Source organism: Tachyglossus aculeatus, chromosome 2 (assembly GCF_015852505.1).
Source record: "Tachyglossus aculeatus isolate mTacAcu1 chromosome 2, mTacAcu1.pri, whole genome shotgun sequence".
NCBI lineage: Eukaryota > Metazoa > Chordata > Mammalia > Monotremata > Tachyglossidae > Tachyglossus > Tachyglossus aculeatus.
In genome coordinates this window covers 163389628-163407829 of record NC_052067.1, presented here as the reverse complement: position 1 = coordinate 163407829, position 18202 = coordinate 163389628, and the positions used below count along the sequence as shown (strand labels likewise).

Here is an 18202-nt window from a genome sequence, read left to right as displayed (position 1 = left end):
GCTGCTTCTCTAAGTTAAGTAAGTGCTTAACAAGTACCATTACTATTATTATTATTATCATTACTATTATTCTGACTCCCAGGCCCATGACTTTCCTCCAGGTCAGGCTGCTTCTCTCAATGATATAATATAATAATACTGTACAGCGTGGTTCAGTGGAAAGAGCACGGGCTTGGGAGTTGGAGGTCATGGGTTCTAATCCCAGCTCCACCAATTGTCGGCTGTGTGACTTTGGGCAAGTCATTTAACTTCTCTGTGCCTCAGTTATCTCATCTGGAAAATGGGGATTAAGACTGTGAGCCCCACGTGGGACAACCTGATTACCTTGTATCTCCCCCAGTGCTTAGAACAGTGCTTGGAACACAATAAGCACTTAACAAATACCAACATTATTAATTATTATTATTATTTTTGTAAATTATACATCGCTTATTTATATTAATGCCTGTCTCCCCCTCTAGATTGTAAACTAACTTTGGGCAGGGAATGTGTCTACCAACTCTATTGTATTGTACTCTCTCAAGTGCTTAGGACAGTGCTCTGCACATGGTAAGCATTCAACTGACGATGATGATGGCAATAATAATATCATTACATCAGAATGATACTAAGAAAATAATATAAGATAGTAGCCTCTCTTTCTGATTCCATATTTCTTTTAGAGGGATTTTTATATGTTTGGGAGACCTCATTTCTCTTTGATTTAGGATTTATCAACCACAAGGTCATTTAGAGTTTATTGACTCCCAAGACATCAAATGCAGCAAAGTTGACCATTCCACCACCAGGAAACGACTCAGTGGTTCAATTAACATCACTGACTGCATGTATTGTTTGTTACACTGGGACTCTTTAGAATGCAAATAGATCATTTATATATGTTCATTTATTTTTGCCTCTACAACTTAATGCTAGCGTTCATTTTCCAATACCAACACCAGTCTTCTGTGGATTTCTATGGGGGTGGGGACAGACTCAAACCAGTCAATCAATCAATCACTGGTATTTATTGAATGCTAACCATGTGCTGAGCACTGTACTATGCACCCAGTACTATACTAAACACTTGCAAACTGAATAACAGGAATGTTACAAGGAAGAAGGAAACACCCCAAACTCTGATCAGCTTGGTAACTAGGAAGGAGGCTGCTAGCAGCAATCAAATAATCAATGACATTTACTGAGTGCTTACCACGTGCAGAGCACTGCACTAAGCACTTGGGAGAGCACAATACAACAGAGTTGGTAGCAGCACATAGGAAGAGGTTCAGTTCACTCATCGTTCCAAATAAAAATATCCATCCCCACAAAGAAGCGGTCGAGGGAGAGGTTGGTAGTTGGTATCAGAGCTCTGCATATATGACCTGAGAAGCAGCATGGCTTGGTGGATAGAACCCATATGGGCCAGGGAATCAGAAGGACCTGGGTTTTAACTCTGGCTCCACCATGCGCCTGCTGTGAAACCTTGGGCAAGTCACTTAACTTCTTTGGGCCTCAGTTACCTCATCAGTCAGATGGGGATAAGGGTGCAAGCCCCATGTGGGACAGGGACTGTGTCCTACCTGACTAACTGGTATCTTCCCAAGCACTTAGAACAATTTTTGACACGTAGTAAGTGCTTAACAAGAACCAGAACAGTGCTTTGCACATCGTAAGTGCTTAAAAAATACCATTATTATTATTATTATTATTATTCTTACTGTCTGTATTTCACCCTCTGCACTGGATGAAAACTCGCAGGCTCGGGCTGAAGGAATGGAGGGGCAGCAGGAGGAAGACTGACTCCTTACTGCACATTGCAGCATTTGTCCTGATGCATTTTGGGCCGGGGGGATGGATGGATGGGTAATTTTTGAGGAGTGAAAATGCGGTCCAGACCTACTGGGGAATGTGGGGTCTTGGCGGGTTGTGGGGAGGGTTGCTTCAGCCCAGAAGGTGGTACGGGAAAGTTGGGCAACCAAGGCTACAGCCTTGTTGTCCCTGCTGGGGTCAGGGGTCAGAAGGGAGGAGCCGCCCACCTGGACCAGAAAAACCCATCTCATTGGCTCCAGACAGCCAAGAGGCGGGGAATGGTTCGGAAAACAGGGCTGAGGTAGAAACCAGTCTCATTAAGGGAATGACCAACTTGGACAACTTGCCTCAGTTTAAAAGAAGCTAGTGAATCCCCTTGTGCAGAATGAGATCAGACAAATCAGCTGGTGGAAAGTGCAGGGGATATCTGGAGTCACATCTTGGCCCCACCACTGGCATACCATATGACCTTGGATCAGTTATTTAACTTCTCAGTACCTTGGTTTCCTCATCTGTGAAATAGGGAGAATATATCCACTATTCCTACCTCTTATAGCCCCACGTGGGGCAGGGACTGCATCCATACTGATCATCTGGTATCTACCCCAGCTTTTAGCAAAAAGCTAGCACTTAATAAACAGCGTGGCCTAGTGAACAGAGCATGGGTCTGGGCGTCAGAAGGATCTGGGTTCTAATCCTGGCTCTGCCACTTGTGTGACCTTGGAGCAGTCAGATAACTTCTTTGGGCCTCACTTACCTCATCTGTAAAATGGGGATTAAGACTGTGAGTCCCATGTGGGACAGGGACTGTGTCCAACCTGATTAACCTGTATCTTCCCCAGCGCTTGGCACAGAGTAAGCGCTTTACAAATACCATAAAAAAAACCCACCGTAGTGATCATTATCCGTGATCAGTACCTTTTTAAACATTCTGGTGGAATCTTCACTGATCTGCATGAAGCGCATAATCACATTGTTCAGATAGATATCACTCAACGTTGCATGGTCTTTGCTTTCTCTTCTCACTTGGTTCAGGAGTAAATACCAGCAGTTCACTGGAGACAGGAGATTCTGGTCTTTCCTAGAATGGAAATGGAATATTAAAAATAATTCCCAAGACACCCAAAGCCAGCTTGAGCAAAAGATGTGAACTGCGGGCTGCTGTATTATAACTGTCATTTCATAGGCTGTCCAGATTCATTCAATCATATTTATTGAGTGCTTACTGTGTGCACTGTACTAAGCGCTTGGGAAGTAAAGTTGGCAACATATAGAGGCGGTCCCTACCCAACAACAGGCTCACAGTCTAGAAGGGGGAGACAGACAACTAAACAAAACATGTAGACAGGTGACAGACAACAAAACAAAATATGTAGACAGGTGACAAAACATGTTTTCATCCTGTAGAGTCCTTCTAGTAGACTTATGCATCTGTAGTAGCTAAGCTGCTACTCCATCAGCCTCTGTAGTAGTCTAGCTGCTACCCCATCAGCCTCTGTTGCTTCTGTAGTAGCCTAACTGCTAGTCTACCTGCCTCTTCAGTAGTCTAGCTGATAGCCTACCTGCCTCTGTAGTAGCCTAGCTGCTAGCATACTGCCTCTGCAGTAGCCTGGCTGCTAGACTACCTGCCTCTGAAGTAGCCTAACTGCTAGCCTACCTCACCCTGCAGTAGCCTAGCTGCCAGCCTTCCAGCCACTGTAGTAGCCCAGCTGCTAGCCTACCTGCTCCTGTAGTAGCCCGGCTGCTAGCCTTCCTGCCTCTGTAATAGCCTAGCTGCCAGCCTAGCTGACTCTGTAGTAGCCTTCCTGCCTCATGTTCATTCAGTCATTCAATCGTATTTATTAAGCGCTTATTGTGTGCAGAGCACAGTACTAAGCACTTGGAAAGTACAATTGAGCAACGGAGACAATCCCTACCCAACAATGGGCTCACAGTCTAGAAGCAGGGAGACAGATATCAAATTGCCGCTGAGTGATAGAGCCGGAAGAAGGAAACTTTGTCCAAGGCCCCTTTGGTTTTATCCAATGCCCTTTAATAATAATAATAATAATAATAGCATTTATTAAGTGCTTACTATGCGCAAAGCACTGTTCTAAGTGCAGGGGAGGTTACAAGGTGATCAGGTTATCTCACAGGGGGTACACAGTCTTAATCCCCATTTTATAGATGAGGTAACTGAGGCACAGAGAAATTAAGTGACTTGCCCAGAGTCACACAGCTGACAATTGGCGGAGCTGGAATTTGAACGCATGACCTCTGACTCCAAAGCTCATGTTCTTTCCACTGCGCCACATTGCTTCACGCTGTATTAGGGAAGCAGCATGGCTTAGTGGAAAGAGCATGGACTTGGGAGTCACTTGTCTGCTGTGTGACCTTGGGCAAGTAACTTCACTTCTCTGTGCCTCAGTTCCTTCATCTGTAAAATGGACTGTGAGCCCCACATGGGACCTGATTACTTTGTATCTACTCCAGTGCTTAGAACAGTGCTTGGCACATGGTAAGTGCTTAACAAATACCATTATTATTATTATTAAAAAGTACCACAGGACCCTAGACCTTCAAGCCTCTTGCCTCATCTACCCCACTGCTTTGTACAGTGTTTGACACATAGTAAGTACTTTAACAAACTCGTTGTGGACAGGGAATGTGTCTGTTGTTGCACTGTACTCTCCCAAGTGCTTAGTAAAGTACTCTGCACACAGTAAGTGCCCAATAAATACTACTGAATGAAATACCACAATTATTATTATTATTATTAAATATGGAAGTACCATGCCCTAGTGGAAAGAGGACTGAGGCTCTAATCCTGCCTCTGCCCTTCAATCGATCAATCAATTCTATAGATTGTATTTAGGGAGCACTTTCTGTGTGCTGCACGCTGTACTAAGTGCTTGGGAGACTGCCTTATAACATAATTGTTAGACACATCGTGGCTTAGTGGAAAGAGTGTGGGCATGGGAGTCAGAGGGTGTGAGTTCTAATACTGACTCTGCCAATTGTCTGCTGTGTGACCTTGGGCAAACTGTTTAACTTCTCTGTACCTCAGTTACCTTATCTGTAACATGGGGATTAAGACTGTGAGCCCCACATGGGACAACCTGATTACCTTGTATCACCCCCAGTGCTTGGAACAGTGCTTGACACATAGTGAGTGCTTAACAAATACCATAATTATTATTACAATCCCTGCTCTGCCCCTTGTCAGCTGACTTTAGGCAAGTCACTTAACTTCTCTGTGCCTCAGTTACCTCATCTGTAAAATTGGGATTAAGACTGTGAGCCCCACGTGGGACAACCTGATCACCTTGCATCTACTCCAGTGCTTAGAACAGTGCTTAGCACATAATGAGTGCTAAACAAACACCATCATTATTATTGGTAGCCACTTGTCTGCTATGTGACCTTGGGCAAGTCACTTAATTTATCTGGGCCTCAATTTCCTCATATACAAAATATGGAGTCAATGTCTGTTCTCCCAACTACTTAGAGAGTGAGCCCCACATGGAACAGGGAATCTAACCAACATGATGATGTTATATCTACCCCAGTGCTTAGTACAGTGCTTGGCACATAATAAAAGCTCAGCAAATATCACAATTTTTATATCATACTCCCTCCCTCCCTTGGGGAACTCATCGCTCCCATGGCTTCAACTATCATCTCTACACTGATGATACCCAAACCTACATCTCCACCCCTGCTCTCTCTCCCTCCCTCCATGCTCATATCTCCTCTTGCCTTCAGGACATCTCCATCTGGATGTCTGCCTACCATCTAAAACTCAACATCTCTAAGACTGAGCTCCTTATCTTCCCTCCCAAACCCTGCCCTCTCCCTGACTTCAATGTAGATGTCACTACCATCCTTCCCATCTCACAAGCCCGCAACCATGGTGTCATCCTCGACTCAGCTCTCTCGTTCACCCCACACATCCAATCTGTCACCAAAACCCGCCGGTCTCACCTCCACAACATCGCCAAGATCCACCCTTTCCTCTCCATCCAAACGGCTACCTTGCTGGTTCAAGCTCTCATCCTATCCCAACTGGATTACTGCATCAGCCTCCTCTCTGATCTCCCATCCTCCTGTCGCTCCCTACTTCAGTCTATACTTCACTCTGCTGCCTGGATTATCCCTGTACAGAAACGTTCTGGGCATGTCACTCCCCTCCTCAAAAATCTCCAGCGGTTGTCTGTCAACCTTCGAATCAAGCAAAAACTCCTCACTTTCGGCTTCAAGGCTCTCCATCACCTCGCCCCCTCCTACCTCACCTCCCTTCTCTCCTTCTCCAGCCCAGCCCACACCCTCTGCTCCTCTGCCGCTAACCTCCTCACTGTGCCTCATTCTTGCCTGTCCTGCCCATGTCCTTTCCCTGGCCTGGAATGCCCTCCCTCCACACATCCACCAAACTACCTATCTTCCTCCCTTCAAAGCCCTACTGAGAGCTCACCTCCTCGAGGAGGCCTTTCCAGACTGAGCCCCATTTCTCCTCCCCTCCTCCCCTCCCCATTGCCCCCCCTTCCCTTTCCCACAGCACTTGTATAAATTTGTACATATTTACTACTTTATTTATTTTACTTGTACATATTTACTACTCTATTCATTTTATTAATGATGTGCATATAGCTATAAGTCTATTTATTCTGACGGTTTTGACACCTGTGTACTTGTTTTGTTTTGTTGTCTGTCTCTCCCTTCTAGACTTTGAGCCCGTTTTTGGGTAGGGACCGTCTCTATATGTTGCCAATTTGTAATTCCCAAGCGCTTAGTACAGTGCTCTACACAGTAAGCGCTCAATAAGTATGATTAAATGAATGAATGAATACTATTGTCTCATTTGAAAGATCCAACTCATTTTTACATCTCAAAATAGGTAGGTTGCATTCTTAGAGGAAAAGAATTGGTTTGGAACTCTTCACCCAAACAGCCTCTTTGTGAATGTTCATTCCATTACCTGAGCAGATCAGGTGTGAAACAATGGCAGTGTCACTTAAAAGCAGTTACCCCCAATCTTCAACCCCAGGGGAAGTCATCTAAACTCAAACACTGCTGAATTCTGCCTAGAATAAAAAAGTAGATAAGAAGCTCTCACCTCTACATGTTTAATTTGATTTTAATTAATTAATTATATTTTTTAAGCACTTACTATGTTCCAAGCATAGTACTTTGCACCAGGATAGATCAATCAATCATATCTATTGAGAGCTTACTGTGTGCAAAGCACTGTACTACGTGCTTGGGAGAATACAATATTACAGAATTGGTAGACACACTCCTTGCCTATGATGAACAGAGGGGGAGATGGATATTAATATAAATAAATTAACAGATATGTACATAAATGCTGTGAGGTTGATGGAGGGATAAATAAAACAAACAAATCCAAGTTCAAGGGCGACACATAAAGGAGTGGGAGAGGAGGAAATAAGGGCTTAGTCATGGAAGGTCTCTTGGAGGAGATGTACTTTCAATAAGGCTTTGAAGATGCAGAGAGTTGAATGCAAAGAGGGAGAGTGATCCAGGCCAGAGGTAGGATGTGGTTGAGAGGTCAGCAGCGAGAAAGGCGAGATTGGGGCACAGGGAATGGGTTGGCATTTGAAGAGCTAAGTATGTAGGCTGGGTTATAGTAGGAGAGCAGTGAGGTGAAGTAGGAGGGGACAAGGCGATTGAGTGCTTTAAAGCCAATGGTAAGCAGTTTCTGTTTGATGAAGAGGTGGATGGGCAACCACTGGAGGTTCTTGAGCAGTGGGGAAACCTGGACTGAATATTTTTGTAGAAAAATGATCCAGGTAGCATACCAGAGTATGGACTGGAGTGGGGAGAGACAGGAAGCAGGGAGGTCAGCAAGAAGACTGATGAGGTAATTGAGTCAGGGAAGGTAACAGTTTGGATGGAGAGGAAAGGGCAGATTTTAATGATGCTGTGAAGGCTGAACTAACAGGATTTAGAGACAGATCCAGCATGTGGGTTGAATGAGAGATGAGTTGAGGATAATGGCGAGGTTATGGACTTGTGAGACAAGAATGATGGTGGTGCCGTCTACTGTGATGGGAAAATCGGGGGAGGACAGAGTTTCGGTGGAAAGATAAGGAATCCTGTTTCGGACATTTACGTTTGAGCCGTTGGCAGGACATCCAAAGAGACATGTCCTGAAAGCACGAGGAAATGTGAGACCCCAGAGAAGGAGAGAGATAAGGACTGGATGACTTGGTAATCATCTGCATAGATATGGTAGTTAAAGCCATGGGAGTGAATGAGTTCTCTAAGGGAGTAGATGAGGAATAGAAGGGGACCCAGAACTGAACTTTGAGGAACTCCCAAGGTTAAGGAGTAGGAGGCAGAGGAGGAGCCCATGAAAGAGAATGGGAATGAGCAGCCGGGAACCAGGAGAGGACAATGACAGTGATATCAAGGTTGGATAGTCTTTCCAGGAGAAGGCGATGGTTGACAGTGTTGATACAAGATAATCACGCCAAACACAATTTCTGTCCCACATGGGCTCAAAGTCTAAGTAGAAGGGAGTAGGATGTAACCCTCCTTTTTACAGATGAGGAAGCTGAGGCACAGAGAAGTTAAGTGACTTGCCCAAGGTCACACAGCAGGCAACTGGTAGAGCCAGTAGTCCTCTGAATCTGAGGCATGGGCTCCTTTCACTAGGCCATGCTGCCTCAGAAATTTTATACATTCTGAATAAAATCCATTAGATCATCCTTTTCTTAATTGGTGAATTTTTCATTTTATCTGGGATGATAAGATTAATGTCTTTTCATTAAAGTCATAAATTTTTGGAATGATACTGCTTCAAAAATCAGTTTCCATTTCATTCCACCTGGAAAAACCACCCAAAAAACTGAGCCCCATGTGGGATAGGGAATGTGTCTGACCTGATTATCTAGGGTTTAGTACAGTATTCATTCATTCATTCATTCATTTGATTGTATTTATTGAGCACTTACTGTATGCAGATTACTGTACTAAGCATTTGGGAAGCATAAGTCAGCAATATATAGAGATGGTCCCTACCCAACAATGGGCTCACAGTCTAGAAGGGGGAGACAGACAACAAAACAAAACTTGTGGACAGGTTTCAAGTCATCAGAATAAATAGAAGGAAAGCTAGATGCACATGATTAACAAAATAAATAGAAGAGTAAACATGTACAAGTAAAATAAATAGAGTAATAATTCTGTACAAACATATATACAGGTGGTGTGGGGAGGGGAAGGAGGTAGGGTGGGGGAGATGGGGAGGAGGAGAGAAAAAAGGGGGCTCAGTCTGGGAAGGCCTCCTGGAGGAGGTGAGCTCTCAGGAGGGCTTTGAAGGGAGGAAGAGAGCTAGCTTGGCGGATGTGCGGAAGGAGGTCATTCCAAGCCAGGGGGAGGACGTGGGCCGGGGGTCAACAGCGGGACAGCGAGAATGAGGTACAATGAGGAGGTTAGCGGCAGAGGAGTGGAGGGTGTGGGCTGGGCTGGAGAAGAGAAGGGAGGTGAGGTAGGACAGGGCGAGGTGATGGAGAGCCTTGAAGCCGAGAGTGAGGAGTTTTTGCTTGATTCATAGGTCGACAGGCAGCCACTGGAGATTTTTGAGGAGGGGAGTAACATGCCCAGAGCGTTTCTGCACAAAGATAATCCGGGCATCAGAGTGAAGTATTCACTGATGTGAGGAGAGACAGGAGGATGGGAGATTAGAGAGAAGGCTGATGCAGTAATCCAGTCGGGGTAGGATGAGAGATTGAACCGGCAAGGTAGCGGTTTAGATGGAGAGGAAAGGGTGGATCTTGGCAATGTTGTGGAGGTGAGACTGGCAGGTTTTGGTGATGGATTGGATGTGTGGGATGAACGAGAGAGAGGAGTCGAGGATGACACCAAGTTTGCGGGCTTGTGAGACAGGAAGGATGGTAGTGCTGTTTACAGTGACGGGAAAGTCAGGGACAGGGCAGGGTTTGGGAGGGAAGATAAGGAGTTCAGTCTTGGACATACTGAGTTTTAGATGGTGGGCAGACATCCAGATGGAGATGGCCTGAAGGCAGGAGGAGATACGATCCTGGAGGGAGGGAGAGAGAGCAGGGGCAGAAGGGCAGAGATGTAGATTTGGGTGTCATCAGTGTAGAGATGATAGTTGAAGCTGTGGGATTGAATGAGTTCACGAAGGGTGTAGATAGAGAACAGAAGGGGACCGAGAACTGACCCTTGAGGAACCCCTACAGTAAGAGGATGGGAGGGGGAGGAGGAGCCCACAAAGGAGAGTGAGAATGAATGGCTGGAGAGATAAGAGGAGAACAAGGAGAGGAGGGAGTCTGTGAAGCCAAGGTTGGATAGCGTGTTGAGGAGAAGGGGGTGATCCACAGTGTCGAAGGCAGCTGAGAGGTCGAGGAGGATTAGGATAGAGTAGGAGCCGTTGGATTTAGCAGTACTTTGCACATAGTAAGCACTTAACAAATACCACAATTGTTATGACTATAAAGCTATACGTAGGGAGCAACTGTAGCAAGAATTTTATAGCAAGACTTCCAAAGTTCTAGGAAATGTAATTTTTTCAGGGCTGTCTCCCCAAGTCCTCTGTGCCTCATGGCTCAGCCCCAGGTCATTTATGACCTCAGTTGTCATTTCGATCATTTGGATAAAATGCCTTTTCAGCTGCCTGATTTAGGCTCTGGCACTGAGGCCAGGCTCGATCACATTCATCCATTCATTCAATCGTATTTATTGAGCGCTGTGTGCAGAGCACTGTACTAAGTACTCGGAAAGTACAAATCAGCAACAAAGAGAAACATTCTCTGCCCACGATGGGCTCCCAGTCTAAAAGCAGGGACAACAGTCTAGAAGGGTGGATGTGTGATAGAAGCCATTGGCAAGACAGCAGATGAAGATGATTGTCCGAGAGGTAAGAAAGGCTGGGGGCAAGTGTTTTATTGAGGTGTGAAGAGATGGGGTTAGAGGCGCAGGTGGAGGAGGTGATTTCTGAGTGGAAGTGAGAGATCTCTTAAGATACTGCTGGGAATACTGAGAGAATCTAAGAGGGTGCAGGAGGAGGGAGGGACTAGAGAGATTTGGGGGATTTTAGGGAGATGACACTTGATGGTTTTAATTTTATCATCAAAGAATGGGAGTAGTCATTAGGGGAAAGATATGGGGGAGTTGGGCGCTCACAACCCCTGAGAGCCTTTGTACAGATTGTTGTGGGCACGGAATGTGTCTGTTTATTACAGTGTACTCCCCTGAGTTCTTAATACAATACCTTGCACACAGTAAGTGCTCAGTAAATACATAATAATAATAATAATGGCATTTGTTAAGCGCTTACTATGTGCCAAGCACTGTTCTAAGAGCTGGGGCGATACAAGGTAATCAGGTTTTCCTACTTGGGGCTCACAGTCGTAATCCCCATTTTACAGGTGAGGTCACTGAGGCCCAGAGAAGTGAAGCGACTTGCCCAAAGTCACACAGCAGACAAGTGGCGGAGCTGGGATTAGAACCCACGACCTTTGACTCCCAAGCCCGGGCTCTTTCCACTGAGCCACGCTGCTTCTCTGTATGAAGATTGACTTGCTCACTCTAATAATTAAGTGCCTACTCATTCCCAAACTCATCTTTCCATTCCCCTCTTCCTTCCATTTGCAGTTATTTTTGTGCCCGTCTCCCTCGCTAGATTATAAAGACCTTGAGGGCAGGAATGTGCATTCATTCATTCATTCAATCGTATTTATTGAGCACTTACTGGGTGCAGAGCAGTGCACTAAGCGCTTGAGAAGTACAAGTCGGCAACATATAGAGACGGTCCCTACCCAACAATGGGCTCACATATAATAATAACAATAATGATGATGGCATTTGTTAAGCGCTTACTATGTGCAAAGCACTGTTCTAAGCACTGTGGGGGGATACAAGGTGATCAGGTTGTCCCACGTGGGGCTCACAGTCTCAATCCCCATTTTACAGATGAGGTCACTGAGGCTCAGAGAAGTGAAGTGACTTGCCCAAGGTCACACAGCAGACATGTGGTGGAGCCGGAATTCGAACCCACAACCTCTGACTCCAAAGCCCGTGCTCTTTCCACAAAGCCACACTGCTTCTCTTGAACTCTCCCAATTGCTTAGTACAGAACTCAAATCACACATGAAGCTGTTATGGGCAGGTACCGGGCTTATTAATTCTGTTGCATTGTTCTCTCCCAAGTGCTTAGTACAGTGCTGGGCACATAGTATGTGCTCAGTAAATAGTATTTATTGAAGGATTATAGAAGCAGTGTAGCCTCCTGGAAAGCACATGGGGCTGGGAGTCAGAGGATCTGGACTCTAATCTCACCTCTGCCAACTCCCTGCTGCATGACCTTCAGCAAACCTCCCAACTTCTCTGTTCCTCTGTTTCCTCACCTGTAAAATACGGGTTCAATGCCTGGCTTACCTCGTTCTTAGATGGTGAGTTCCATGTGGGACAGGGACTGTATCTAACCTGATCATCTTGGATTTATGCCAGCGCTTAGTAGAGTGCTAGGCTCGTAGTAGGGGTTAATAAATACCACAATTATTATTATTATGATTATCAACCAAGAATATGGTCCACCAAGCTGTCCAAAATGCCCTTTGGGACAAACACACAGACCAGTGATGACTTTGCAATTTAATTCCTTTCTTAACTTGGCTCTGGGACTCCCTTCAGGCTATATAGGAATTTCTTTTCTAAAAGAATGAGGCTCTAGAGCATATACTCCCCTCTAGACTGTAAGCTCCTTGTGGGCAGGGATGGTGTCTGCCAACTCTATGGTACTGTATGGTACTGTACTCTCCCAAGCGCTCTGTACAACACCCTGCACCCAGTAAGCATTCAGTAAATACCACTGCTCACTTGATTGAGTCAGGGTTACTTCTCATATTTAAAAAAAAAGATAGAAGACACAATACTTCAGATTCTTCAAAACCACTTTTTCATCTAATATATCGAAATCATCTTGCCCACCATCAGTCTCCATGCAATCCTTTCCTGCAGCATGATGGAGTGTGGTCTAGTGGGAAGACTACAGGCTTGGGAGTCAAAAGGACCTGGGTTCTAATCCTGACTTTGTCATTTGTCTGCTAGGTGAACTTGGGCAAGTCACTTCAGTGCTCTGTGCCTCTGTTGCCTCCTATGTAAAATGGGGATTAAGACTGTGAGCCCCATGTGGGACATGAACTGTTTCCAGCCTAATCAGCGTCTTCCTACCCAGTGCTTAATGCAGCACCTGGCACATAGTAAGCGCTTAACAAATATAAAAAAATGGATTTCCAGGTGGGTGCGTATTTTTCCTGGCCTGGCAGATCCCAATAAAACTATCAGCATGGGTTAGGCTAACTAAAAGAGCTGTACTACATGGAGTGCTAAAATTTGCTGATATGTGTTGTAGTATATTCTTCGCAGTCTATATTTTGGTCAACACTCTGATTACAGGAGGTCCTTTTACTGACACTTTGGAACATAACATTCCCTTCTTTGTGTAATCTTTAGGTTATACTTAGCAATCGGCATGGAGTAGGAAGAAGGGCAAGATGGGAGGGAGGAAGGGGGGTAAAGAGGACATTGTAAAATCAAGCAGATGAACTGTAAGTAAATCTTTCGCAGATTAAGCATAGTGGATAGAGCATGGGCATAGAAGTAAGGAGGACCTGGGTTCTAATCCAGGCTCCCCCACTAGTCTGCTCTGTGACCTTGGGCAAATTCCTCAACTTCTCCGTGCCTCAGTTCCCTCATCTGTAAAATGGGGACAAAGACCTGCGAGCCCTATGTGGGACAGGGACTGTGTCCAACCCAATTAGCTTGTATCTACCCCAGTGCTTAGTGCAGTGCTTGGCACATACCACAATTATTATTATTACTAGAGGGTGCCTGAGGCTTTGGCTGGGGCTCTCCATGACTGGAGCCTCAATTGCCAGACTCGTTTGCCTTCTCACTGTTGACCTCTTCTTGAACAACTAGAGAATTGCTTTCTACATCTAATCACTGGGTCTCACCCATGCTCAAAGACACTTATATCTGCTTAGCTTCTGAGGAAAGCTCTAAGGGGTTGAGAGGGAGAACTAGGAAGTTCTCCCCACAGGTACGGTCACAAACTCTTCTTTCTTCAGAAACTACTCAGCTCTGCTTCATCTTCTCCAGGGAGGTCCATATCGGATCAGTTAGTTACAGCCTTATTCCTTCCTGGAAGCCGCTGAGAGCCAATGTGTGCATATCTATAAATTACATATTATAAATTATTTATTTCTATTCATGTCTTTCTCCCCCTCTAGACCGTAAGGTCACTGTGGGCAAGGAATGTGTCTATCAACTCTGTCCCAAGCGCTTAGTACAGTGCTCTGCACACAGTAGGCACACAATAAACACCACCGATGTGATGATGATATGATTATGAATATGGGAATTTTTCAGTCTCCTAGAACTTTAAAGGTTAAAACTGTAAAAAGGCTTTCCAGGTATTTACTAGCTGTTGATGCTGTTCAAAACTGTGTGTGGCAAAAAAAGATAGTTGGTGTTCTTTTCCACAGCTACTTTTTCTATCGAGGTGTCACTCTGCAGGGGCCAGCAACCAAGGACTTCAAAGAACCATCAAAACTATTCTCAGATTTCTTCCAGCTATACTACTCTTTTCCCCCGCCAAAGAAGGTAGGCTTTCTCAAAAACTTGGTATTCTACAAAGAGAGTTTACTTTCAAAGTCCAGGACTGAAAAAGTGACACTATAAAAATAGGTGGCTGTCACCCAGCAGGGTTTCTTTCAAACATGTTCTACTTAACATCCCTAGAAAATAGATTTTCTCTCATTATGTTTGGCCAGTCTATGTGTAGCCAGGGGAATGCAGAGAACAAACTGCAGCAAATCTTAATGCCATCTGACCGTGAGATGTCAACAGATGTATGTATGCAACATGCATATGTACACAAATATAACACATATATGTATATATACACACATGTGTATGCACATATAACATCATGTTAATAGTTCTTTTTACATAATATTATTCGTTATAATATATCTAAATAAATTGTGCTTGAACAGATCCTATAAAACCTCATTCATATGCTAATTCATTTGCCACTGGTTTTTTTCTGAAGCGTGATGGAAGATTCCAGTGTTTTCCCTGACACTAACATGGCATGGGGAATGCTGCTCAGCTAGGGGCAAAGAACTATTTTACTGTCCAGAACAAAAAAATCCAGCCCCTTCGCAGCCATGGCATAATTTGGGACTGAATCGTTAAGCACAGATCACTAAATGTCTGTTTCTGGAATATACCAGCTATTTTAAAATACTTAATAAACACCACATGATTATCACCTGGAGGCTCTAGATCTGCCAAAGATACAAAATATATTTCTGAATAAACTCTAGACTGTAAACTCATTGTGGGCAGGGAATGTGTCTACCAACTCTGTTGTACCGAACTCGCCCAAGTGCTTAGTACAGGGCTCTGCATGCAGTAAGTGCTCAATAAATGCCATGGGTTGATTGACTGAAATATAACAGAAGGGACTGAGATATCATTTTGCCAGCTCCACGTGGTGACTCCAAAGTGTTTCCTAGAAACCCTGATAATTAAATGCACTTTTAGGTCCGCATCAGGGTTCATTTCCTATTCAGTGTTTCAACACCAAATCGGAATGGGGCAGTGGCATCTCTCCAGAAGCTAGTTTCTGAAGAAACACAGTAGGTAGTGTGGTCTGGTGGAAAGAGGAATCAATCAATCCAACCATTGGTGGCAGAACTGAGAGGTGGAGGGACACGATTCAGACCTCAAATGATTGCCCATCCGCCTCCACAAAAAAAGAGAAACTCTAGACTGTTGGCTTTAAATCACTCAGTCAGCTCCCCCCACCCCAATAATAATACCAATGACGGTATTTGTTGAACACTTACTATATTCCTACTTTACCTCCCTGATTTCCTACTACAATCCAGCCTGCACACTCCACTCCTCTAGCGTCAAATTACTCTACTTCAGTCTTGTCTGTCTTACTGTTCATATCTTACCCATGTCATCCCTCAGGCCTGGAACCCCCTTCTGCCTCAGGCCTGGAACCCCCTCCCCCTTCACCATTCGCCCCACCATCAAAGACTTATTAAAATCCCATCTCCTCCAAAAGACCTTCCCGGCTGAAGCCCTCTTTTCCTCTACTCCCTCACCCAAGAGAAGCAGCGTGGCTTAGTGGAAAGAGGAAGGGCTTGGGAGTCACAGGACGTGGGTTCTAAGCCCAGCTCTACCACTTGTCTGCTGTGTGCCCTTGGGCAAATTGCTTCACTTCTCTGTGCCTCAGTTACCATCTGTAAAATGGGGATTAAAACTGTGAGCTCCATGTGGGACAACCTGATTACCCTGTACTTACCCCAGGGCTTAGAACAGTGCTTGGCACATAACAATAATAATAATAATAATAATAATAATAATGGCATTTATTAAGCATTTACTATATGCAAAGCACTGTTCTAAGCGCTGGGGAGGTTACAAGGTGATCAGGTTGCCCCACGTGGGGCTCACAGTCTTAATCCCCATTTTACAGATGAGGTAACTGAGGCACAGAGTAGTTAAGTGACTTGCCCAAAGTCACACAGCTGACAAGTGGCAGAGCTGGGATTTGAAACCATGACCTATGACTCCAAAGCCTGTGCTCTTTCCACTGAGCCACAATGCATCTCTGTTTACAGTTTACAGTCCAGTGGGGGGAGACAGACATCAATACAAATAAATCAAATGACAGACAGGTGTTTCCCTTCCCCTCCTCAGGTTTGTGCTCTGGTGAGCAGAGCTCCATGCATAACCAGAGCTCCATGCATAAAGTCTTTGCTGGCTCGGGGCATCCCTAGATGGCTTCTAACATGGAACCCTGCCCAAAGGCAGCAGGTTCTTCCTCAATGTTCCTTCCTTTCCCGGCTCCAAACCACCACCTGGGTTGAGCTCTGCTGAGATGAGGGGAGGGAGATTTAAGCTGCCTTGCTGTCTCTGCAGAGAGGGGGCTCTTGGTCCCATCGCTCTAAGATGGCGGATGGGACCACGAGGTGGAGACCAATGGACCGTTGGAAGAGGGACGAAGAGCGATGAACAGAGACCACTGGAGAACAAGGGATGCTGACTTCGTGCTCGACCGCCAGTGAGAGGCCCCTGGAACCTGACGGACAGCGCGGGGCCTAATGAGGGTTTGCTCCTGCAGAAGCATCTTTGGGAGGGTCAAGGGGAGTTGCCTGGGTCAGCCAGGGGTGGGCTTAAAGGATGTGTTAAGCACTCAGTACCTAGGCTGCTTGTTTGCGGACCATTTTAATAATAATAATAATAATAATAATAATAATAATAATAATGATGGCTTTTGTTAAGTGCTTACTAGGTGCCAAGCACTGTTCTAAGCACTGGGAAGGAATACAAGGTAGTCAGGTTCTCCCACATGGGGCTCACAGTCTTAATCCCCATTTTACAGATGAGAGAACTGAGGCCCAAAGAAGTTAAGTGACTTTCCCAAGGTCACACAGCACACAAGTGGCGGAGCCAGAATTAGAACCCATGACCTCTGACTCCCAAGCCCGGGCTCTTTCCACTGAGCCACGCTGCTTCTCTGCTTCTCTTGTCCGTGGTTCGCTCTGTGCCTGGAGCGGCGGTTCTGGGTTGAGCCCTCCCGGGAGGGAGTGGGATTAAAGTTGCCTGATTTAGAGCAAGGTGGGGTGTTTGTCATCTCTATGCTACCCCTCACGGAGAGTGGTAGCAATATGTACATAAGTGCTTTGGGCTGGGAGGGGGAAGAGCCAAGGAAACACATCAGGGTGAGGCAGAAGGGAGTGAGAGATGGGGAAAATTGGGGTTTAGTCTGGGCAGGCCTCTTGGAGGAGATGGCCTTCAATAAGACTTTGAAGCGAGGGAGACTGGTTGTCTGTCAGAAGATAGGAGGGAGGGCATTCCAGGCCAGAGGCAGGACGTGAGCTGGGGTGGGTGACGAGACAGGCGAGATGGAGGCCTAGTTAGAAGGTTAGCGGCACCAGAGGAGCAAAGTGTGCGGGCTGGGTTGGAGAAGGAGAGAAGCAGGGTGAGGTAGGAGGGGGCAAAGTGATGGATTGCTTTTACGCCAATGGTGAGAGTTTATTGAGCTCCCTGGGAGCAATTAACTGTATTCAGTACTTGGATTCTAAAGGGGAAGGGAGAAAAGAAATCAGAACACTAAATCAACGCATACATTGATTTAGTTTATTTACTCTCCCTTCCCCTATAGATTCTAAGTATTGAGTACATATATAGTTGTCTTTAAGAATTTGAAGAACACATGACTACTGGTGAAACTGATCTAAGAGTCCATCTGTGGCTGAAAAGACAATGTGAATGAGAGAGTGGATGGAGTCAAGAGTGACACCAAGGTTGTGGGCTTGTGAGATGGGAAGGATGGCAGTGCCGTCTACAGTTACGG

At 45.4% G+C, this 18202-nt stretch overlaps 1 protein-coding gene across 2 annotated transcripts in view; it reads right to left on the bottom strand.

Annotated features, from left to right (window-relative positions):
- SRGAP1 (SLIT-ROBO Rho GTPase activating protein 1) overlaps positions 1-18202 on the bottom strand; it is a 333891-nt gene that overhangs the window by 143115 nt on the left and 172574 nt on the right. For both annotated transcript variants that reach the window (XM_038766001.1, XM_038766002.1), the window contains exon 3: positions 2710-2872. In XM_038766001.1, coding sequence (XP_038621929.1) covers positions 2710-2872 — 163 coding nt within the window. The remainder of the gene's footprint in view (positions 1-2709; positions 2873-18202) is intronic.